At 51.4% G+C, this 9,328-nt stretch overlaps 1 protein-coding gene across 1 annotated transcript; it reads left to right on the top strand.

Moving 5' to 3' along the window:
- The first annotated feature begins 7,944 nt into the window (after positions 1–7,944).
- On the top strand, positions 7,945–8,918 carry LOC309889308 (olfactory receptor 14C36-like). The gene has a single exon (XM_082782072.1). The coding sequence runs from the start codon at positions 7,972–7,974 to the stop codon at positions 8,905–8,907; it is 936 nt and encodes a 311-aa protein (XP_082638198.1). The 5' UTR covers positions 7,945–7,971; the 3' UTR covers positions 8,908–8,918.
- The last annotated feature ends 410 nt before the right edge of the window (positions 8,919–9,328 follow it).

The following is a 9,328-nucleotide window of genomic DNA, read 5'->3' on the forward strand; positions in this document are numbered from 1 at the left end:
AATTCACCCCTGAACAATGGCAAAATCCTCAAAAACTGGCAGAATGCTTGAAAAAAAGGTGTAATGATTCTGGCAGTTCCAAAGTAACACAAATCATTGTAACGTGCTGGGGCCTGGCTCATGCCTATCGAGCTGCCATTGATACTGCTGTCGACTTAGTGACAGACCCTGCGGCCACTCCAAACCCTGTGACAGATCCAACGGCCACTGTGACCCCTACGGGGGATTCTGCAGCCGCTCCAGTCCCAGCTCCTGCAGCCGCTCCAGTCCCAGCTCCTGCAGCCGCTCCAGTCCCAGCTCCTGCAGCCGCTCCAGTCCCAGCTCCTGCAGCCGCTCCAGTCCCAGCTCCTGCAGCTGCTCCAGTCCCAGTTCCTGCAGTCGCTCCAGTTCCAGCTCCGGCCGCTACTCCAGTCCCAGTTCCTGCAACTGCTCCAGTCCCAGCTCCTGAAGCTGCTCCAGCTCCAGCTCCTGAAGCCGCTCCAGCTCCAGCTCCTGCAGCTGCTCCAGTCCCAGTTCCTGCAGTCGCTCCAGTTCCAGCTCCGGCCGCTACTCCAGTCCCAGTTCCTGCAACTGCTCCAGTCCCAGCTCCTGAAGCCGCTCCAGCTCCAGCTCCTGAAGCCGCTCCAGCTCCAGCTCCTACTGCTGCTCCAGTCCCAGCTCCTGCAACTGCTCCAGCTCCAGCTCCAGCTCCTGTAGCCGCTACAGCTCCGGTTCCTGCAACTGCTCCAGCTCCTGTAGCCGCTCCAGCTCCTGTGGCCGTGCCAGAGAAACGAGCTGTAGCAGTGCAAGTTGACCCTGCAGAGGGCATTCCAACCCCTGTGGCAGACCCTGTAACAAAGTCAGAGAAACGAGCAGTAGCAGTGCAAGCTGCCCCTGTAGAGAAGGTGAAAATATGGTATAGAAATTCAAGTCGTTTAGAACGCAGAGAGTCTTCTGCCAATCCGGGTAAGGCTTCTGCCAAAACTAAGTATAGAGATGACGAAGATGATGACGACGCTGGGCCGTCAAGGATTCAGGAGGAGGAAGATGAGGATGCCGAAAGAGCAACAGTAACTACCCGAAGCCTAAACGAGCGCGAGCTACGAGATGTGCGAAAAGATTTTGGTCGCTGTATAGGTGAGCAGCTTGTCACCTGGCTGCTCCGGTGCTGGGACTCTGGAGCCAATTGTGTGGAATTAGATGGCAGGGAAGCCAAGCGGCTGGGATCCCTTGCTCGAGACGCCGGCATTGACAAAGCAATTGCAGATGGAGCACGACCCACCAGCCTCTGGAGGCGTCTCCTCTCAGCTGTGAGGGAAAGGTATCCCTTCAAGGAAGATATTTTATGTCTACCAGGCAAGTGGACCACTATGGAGAAGGGAATCCAGTACCTGAGGGAATTAGCCGTACGGGAAGTGATTTATGAGGATCCAGACCTCAAACAAACATCCACAGATCCAGATGAAGTCAAGTGTACACGACCCATGTGGCGGAAGTTTGTACGGAGTGCACCATCATCATATGCCAGCTCATTGGCAATAATGGCCTGGAAAGAGGATGAGGAACCCACAGTGGGTGAAGCGGCTAAACAACTCCGGCAGTACGAAGAAAGTCTCTCCTCTTCCTTACAGGCCTGCGTCTCAGCTGTGGAGAAACTTTCTGAAAAGGTTCACCAACTTGAAGAGAATCTATTGTCCTCCCCACCTGAACCAACCAGTGCCCACCGACCAAAGGAGAACACTTGGGAGAAACTTTCTGAAAAGGTTCACCAACTTGAAGAGAGATTATTCTCCTTCGCACCTGTACAAAGCAGTGTCTCAGCTGTCAGGGGTAGGCGTTCACCCACACAAGGAAGACGATATGGTGGGTACTCACCCCGTGCCACCCTGTGGTTTTACTTACGAGACCATGGAGAGGACATGAGAAAGTGGGATGGAAAATCTACCGCGACCCTAGAGGCACGGGTACGTGAGTTGCAAAAGAAAACAATCAGGAAAAAGGGATTCTCCGAAAAGTTTGCTGCTCCAACTTCCAGCAGACAGTCCTTCAAACACAGAAACGAGGAAGATTCTGACCAGGATTAGGGGGGCCCTGCCTCCAGCCAGGGGGAGGAAAGGGACAATCGAGTTTATTGGACTGTGTGGATTCGATGGCCTGGCACATCACGCGCACAGAAGTATAAGGCTTTAGTAGACACCGGTGCACAATGTACTATAATGCCATCGAGCTATAAAGGACCAGAGCCCATCTATATTTGTGGAGTGACAGGGGGATCTCAGCAGTTGACTGTATTGGAGGCTGAAGTGAGTCTGACTGGGAATGAGTGGGAGAAGCACCGCATTGTGACTGGTCCGGATGCTCCATGTATCCTTGGCATAGACTATCTTAGAAGAGGATACTGCAAGGACCCAAAAGGGTTCCGGTGGGCTTTTGGTATTGCTGCCTTAGAGACAGAGGGCATTAAACAATTATCTACCTTGCCTGGTCTCTCAGAGGACCCCTCTGTTGTGGGGTTGCTGAGGGTCGAAGAACAGCAAGTGCCAATTGCTACCACAACTGTGCACCGGCGGCAATATCGCACCAACCGAGACTCCCTGATTCCCATCCATAAGCTAATTCGTCAATTGGAGAGCCAAGGAGTGATCAGCAAGACTCATTCACCTTTCAATAGTCCCATATGGCCAGTGCGAAAGTCTAATGGCGAGTGGAGACTAACAGTGGACTATCGCGGCCTGAACGAAGTCACGCCACCACTGAGTGCTGCAGTGCCGGACATGCTGGAACTTCAGTATGAACTTGAATCGAAGGCAGCCAAGTGGTACGCCACAATTGATATCGCTAATGCATTTTTCTCCATCCCTCTAGCAGCAGAGTGCAGGCCACAATTTGCCTTCACTTGGAGGGGAGTCCAATATACTTGGAATAGGCTACCCCAGGGGTGGAAACACAGCCCTACCATTTGCCATGGGCTGATCCAGTCTGCACTAGAGCAGGGGGAAGCTCCTGAACACCTGCAGTACATCGATGACATTATTGTGTGGGGTGACACAGCAGAGGAAGTTTTCGAGAAAGGGAAGAAAATAGTCCAAATCCTTCTGAAAGCCGGTTTTGCCATAAAACAAAATAAAGTCAAAGGACCTGCACGGGAGATCCAGTTTTTAGGAATAAAATGGCAAGATGGACGTCGTCAAATCCCAATGGATGTGATCAACAAAATAACAGCTATGTCTCCACCAACTAACAAAAAAGAAACACAGACTTTCCTAGGTGTTGTGGGGTTTTGGAGAATGCACATCCCAAATTACAGTCTGATTGTAAACCCACTCTACCAAGTAACTCGTAAGAAGAATGAGTTTGAATGGGGCCCTGAACAACGACAAGCCTTTGAACAAATCAAGCAGGAAATAGTCCATGCAGTAGCCCTTGGGCCAGTTCGAACAGGACCAGATGTAAAGAATGTGCTCTACACTGCAGCCGGGGAGAACGGCCCCACCTGGAGCCTCTGGCAGAAAGAACCTGGGGAAACTCGAGGTCGGCCTCTGGGGTTTTGGAGTCGGGGATACAGAGGATCTGAGGCCCGCTATACTCCAACTGAAAAGGAGATATTGGCAGCATATGAAGGAGTTCGATCTGCTTCGGAGGTGGTCGGTACTGAAGCGCAGCTCCTCCTAGCACCCCGATTACCGGTACTAGGCTGGATGTTCAAGGGAAGGGTCCCCTCTACGCATCATGCAACTGATGCTACATGGAGCAAGTGGGTTGCACTGATTACTCAGCGGGCTCGAATAGGAAACCCCAGTCGCCCAGGAATATTGGAAGTGATCATGGACTGGCCAGAAGGCAAATACTTTGGGATATCATCAGAGGAGGAGGTGGGTCGTGCTGAAGAAGCCCCACTGTACAACCAGTTGCCAGAGAATGAAAAGAAATATGCCCTGTTCACTGATGGGTCCTGTCGTATTGTGGGGAAGCATCGGAGATGGAAGGCTGCTGTATGGAGTCCTACGCGGCGAGTTGCAGAAGCTGCTGAGGGAGAAGGTGAATCGAGTCAGTTTGCAGAAGTGAAAGCCATTCAGCTGGCTTTAGACATTGCTGAACGAGAAAAATGGCCAGTTCTCTATCTCTACACCGATTCATGGATGGTAGCAAATGCCCTGTGGGGATGGTTACAGCAATGGAAGCAAAACAACTGGCAGCGTAGGGGCAAACCTATCTGGGCTGCTGCATTGTGGCAAGATATTGCTGCTCGGGTAGAGAACCTGGCTGTGAAAGTACGCCACGTAGATGCTCATGTGCCCAAGAATCGGGCTACTGAAGAACATCAAAACAACCAGCAGGTGGATCAGGCTGCTAAGATTGAAGTAGCTCAGGTGGACCTGGATTGGCAGCATAAAGGTGAATTATTTATAGCCCGATGGGCCCATGACGCCTCAGGCCATCAAGGTAGAGATGCAACATACAGATGGGCTCGTGATCGAGGGGTGGACTTGACCATGGACGCTATAGCACAGGTTATTCATGACTGTGAAACATGTGCTGCAATCAAGCAAGCCAAACGGTCAAAGCCTCTTTGGTATGGAGGACGATGGCTGAAATATAAATATGGAGAGGCCTGGCAGATTGATTACATCACACTCCCTCAAACTCGCAATGGCAAGCGCCACGTACTTACAATGGTGGAAGCAACCACCGGATGGCTGGAAACATATCCTGTGCCTCATGCTACCGCCCGGAACACCATCCTGGGCCTTGAAAAGCAAGTCCTATGGCGACATGGCACCCCAGAAAGAATAGAATCAGACAATGGGACTCACTTCCGAAACAACCTTATAGACACTTGGGCCAAAGAACATGGTATTGAATGGGTGTATCACATCCCCTATCATGCACCAGCCTCCGGGAAAGTTGAACGATACAATGGCCTGTTAAAGACTACCTTGAAAGCAATGGGCGCTGGGACGTTCAAAAACTGGGATACGCATTTGGCAAAGGCCACCTGGTTAGTCAATACTAGGGGATCTACCAACCGAGCTGGACCTGCCCAATCAAACCTGTTACGTACTGTAGATGGGGATAAAGTTCCTGTAGTGCATGTAAAAAATATGCTGGGTAAAACAGTCTGGGCTACTCCTGCCTCAGGAAAAGGCAAACCTATTCGTGGAATTGTTTTCGCTCAGGGACCTGGATATACTTGGTGGGTGATGCAAAAGAACGGAGAGGTCCGGTGTGTACCTCAAGGAGATTTAATACTGGGTGAGAATAGCCCATGAACTGAATTGCACCATGTTAAATAGTATATTATACTGTATGTTATCACTACCATGATTACTATAGGTGACTAATTAGAATGTATGGAAAAGAGTGTAACCTGAGCATGACATAAATGGTATGGAATAAGGGGTGGATAGATGTCCTGGTTTCAGTTAGCACAGAATTAATTTTCTTCCTAGTAGCTGGTGGAATGCTGTGTTTTGGCTTAGAATGAGAAGAGTGCTGATAACACCCCGATGCTTTAATTGTTGCAGAGCAGTGCTTATACTAAGCCAAGGACATCTCAGCCTTTGCTCTGTCCTGCCAACGGGCAGGCTGGGGGGTGCAGTAAGAGCTGGGAGGGGACAGACCCAGGACAGGTGACCCAAACTAGCCAAAGGGGTATTCCATACCATCTGACGTCATGCTAAACAATATATAGGGGTGGCTAGCCGGGGGGAGGGGGCCGGACTGCTCGGGGTTAAGCTGGGCATCGGTCAGCGGGTGGTGAGCAATTGCATTGTGCATCACTTCTTTGTACATATTATTAGTAGTAGTACTATTATCATCATTGTATTATTATTATTATTATTATTATTATTATTATTATTATTATTATTATTATTATTATTTTCCTGTCTTATTAAACTGTCTTTATCTCAACTCACGGGCTTCACTTTCCATTTCTCTCCCCCGTCCCAGAGAGGGAGGGGGGAGGGTGAGCGAACGGCTGCGTGGTATTTAGCTGCCAGCCGGGTTAAACCACGACAGGGAGACTGGGACACACTGCATCTGTGGTTCAAGAATTAAATTGCCAGTGCAGGACCCAGAGGCAGACAGGATTGTTCTTTATTGACAAGAATTGTTAAAACATTTCTAACACTTCTAAACTCCATCTCCCCTTTCTTCAGTGAGGATCAGTCAGTGATGACTTCAGTCTGCTTCAGACACCACACCCCAGGAGAGACCCTGCTGCCTTCAGGAGCTGTCAGCCCTGAGGCCTTGGGGACACCTCGAGGGAGCCCAATGGCACAGAGCAAGCGATGCCATGGTTGGGTGCTGTGCTGCTGAGCTGGGCTGGGCTCCTGGGCCCCAGGGGAGCTCCTGGCAAGCGGGCAGTGCTGCAGAGAGACAGCTCTGCCCAGGAGCAGAGCTGGGGACAGGCAGGGCTCAACAGGGCTGGGTACTCTGACCACAGGTAGCACAGGGAGAGGAGAGAAGGAGAGAGGGCTTGGAGGCAGTGAGGAGTGCAACAACAGAGGGCAGCATGTGGCAGGACAGATCTGCAGACTCTTGCCACTGTGAGTCTCTGGCAGCATGGAAATGGAGGTGCAGTTGCCAAAGGGACCTTCTAGAGCTGGCACATCAGATGGCTGATAGCATCTGTCAGGATGGGTCTTATTCTACCTGTAATGTGGACTAGGAGATGCTTTAGAGAATGGCATGTATGAGGGACCAAGGCTTGGTTTAGCTAAAGAGGTAGGGTTTTTTTGGTTCTGTGCTTTCAGATTCCTTGAGTGGAGGAGAGGCAGGTTTCATGGCAATGGATTTTCAGGATTTTACAGGAGACTGAGACTCCTAGAGTGCTGACTGCACAGAGAGATCAATATGACAGTGACAAACTTGATAAAGTCCTTTAAGCCACCTCAGCTAGAAGACTGCACCAGCATCATGTGTGTGGTCTCAGTACTTACTGGAGCTTCTGTTTAGGAGCTGCAACACCTGTGATGCCCATGGGAGGTGCCCTGTACTCAGAGTCCTCTGCAGGGCAGAGCTGAGCACACAGTTTGTGGGATGGGGTCTGTGAGCGTGGAGAGGGAGGAGATGTGGGGACACAGAAACAGCTCCCAGCAGGGACACGGGCAGGCGGTGAGAGGGAGCTGCTGCCAGAAATGCTGTGCGAGGGAGGGCTCAGCCACCTCCCTGCCATCCCCTGCAGGGCAGGTGCCTTCCCTGGGACACCCCCTGCTCTCCTCTCCCAACAGCACAGCCTCTGCCCTCAAGCCCCCTGTGTGTCCAGCAGGAGCTGCCCCCTCTGCAGGCAGAGCTGCAGCACAGGAGGGTCTGCTGAGTGTCCGTCTGTCCCTCCCTGGCCTTGCCTCCCCTGGCAGCAGCACGCTGGCATTCCTCCTGGATTCTCCACCTGGCCGTGCTGCTGCTGGTCTTGTTCCCAGGCTGGCTGGGGATGGGGGCTTCAGATGCACATGGAGTGAGCCCTTGGTGTGCTTGGGGGAAGGGGAGTACTGGGACAGGGTGAGGGGTCTGGAGATGGGCACTTTGAGCCTGGATTCTTCTGCCCTCAGCAGTGTTCGGGTTCTTCTCAGGTGAACCTCTGAGTGCAGTTGTCCTGCAACACAGATCAGCTGAAACCACAGAGAGGATCCACAGTATTTCACGTGCAATGAAGGAGAAATGCGCAGGATTTCTGCCTTAGAGACTCTCCACAGGAGTGGTGGGTAAGTTAGAAGAAAATATACAAGTCCACCTATGTTCTTTACCTATTGGTGTAGGACAGGATTGACTCCTGCATTGCCCACAGTAGAGTCCTCTGCTCCAAAGGACAGTCTCAGGCAGCATCAATCCAAATGCAGGAAAGGGATCTGCCAAATGTCTTCCTGGAAGTGAGCTAGCATGTTGGGAGGCTTAAATAAGAAATTAAAATCCTTTTCCTCAGATAATTCTACTGTTAATAATCACCTTCTTTCATTTCCTTGGGCAGGACCCCATGCCCACAAAGAGCAAATGCCCAACAGCAGCTCAGTGAGCGGGTTCCTCCTGCTGGCATTCGCAGACACGCGGGAGCTGCAGCTGCTGCACTTCGCGCTCTTCCTGGGCATCTACCTGGCTGCCCTCCTGGGCAACGGCCTCATCCTCAGTGCTGTAGCCTGTGACCACCGCCTCCACACCCCCATGTATTTCTTCCTCTTCAACCTCGCCCTCCTCGACCTGGGCTGCATCTCCTCCACTCTCCCCAAAGCCATGGCCAATGCCCTCTGGGATACCAGGGCCATCTCCTACGCAGGATGTGCTGCCCAACTCTTTTTTGTTGCTTTCTTCTTTGAAGCTGAGATTTCCCTCCTCACCATCATGGCCTACGACCGCTACATTGCCATCTGCAAGCCCCTGCACTACGGGAGCCTCCTGGGCAGCAGAGCTTGTGCCCAGATGGCAGCAGCTGCCTGGGGCAGTGGCTTTCTCAATGCTGTCCTGCACACGGCCAATACATTTTCCCTGCCCCTCTGCCAAGGCAATGCTGTGGACCAGTTCTTCTGTGAAATTCCCAAGATGCTGAAGCTGTCCTGTTCAGATGCCTACGTCAGGGAAGTTGGAGTACTTGTTTTTAGTGTTTTTTTAGGTTTTTGTTATTTTCTTTTCATCATGTTGTCCTATGTGCAGATCTTCAGGGCAGCGCTGAGGATGCCCTCTTCTCAGGGCCAGCACAAAGCCTTTTCCACATGTCTCCCTCACCTGGCTGTCGTCTCCCTGTTTGTCAGCACTGGCATGTTTGCCTACCTGAAGCCCCCCTCCATCTCTTTCCCATCCCTGGACCTGGTGGTGTCAGTTCTGTACTCGGTTGTACCTCCAGCAGTGAACCCCCTCATCTATAGCTTGAGGAACCAGGACCTCAAGGAGGCAGTGAAGAAACTCTTTGGATACATGCTTTTTTGGAATCAGTAATGTGCACTTGAGTTCCAGGGCTATTTCAGAAACGGATAGGAAAATATTGTTTATTATTTGTCTTTATTAATACTTTCTCCAAGTTGTGGTTTTCGTTTAAATAAAGTTATTCTTAACATTCTGACTGTTATTTTTTCTAACTTACTCTGACCCAATGGTCTCATGTACTTATAAAACTGGGCTTCACATGTACATAAATACAATAGTCAGGAGAAATTCATTGTTATCAGCTGCTGTCTCTTCTCATCTCCTCTGCAGCTGGGGAAGCAGCCCCAGCATGCAGGAGGGGTTCAGGGCCAAGAGCCCAGCTGCCACATGGAGGAGCAGCCCCGGTGGCCCCTCACTGCCCCCTGGGCTCTGCCTCTCTGCTGCCTTCAGGTCGGGGCTGCTGCTTCCCTGGAGCCATGGCCATGGCCAGCAG

The sequence above is a fragment of the Aythya marila genome, assembly GCF_965140915.1.
Source record: "Aythya marila genome assembly, chromosome: 35".
Classification (NCBI taxonomy): Eukaryota; Metazoa; Chordata; class Aves; order Anseriformes; family Anatidae; genus Aythya; species Aythya marila.

Bases quoted from the DNA above. Each gene is read 5' to 3' on its own strand.
- LOC309889308 (XM_082782072.1), top strand. From the start codon at position 7,972: ATGCCCAACAGCAGCTCAGTGAGCGGGTTCCTCCTGCTGGCATTCGCA.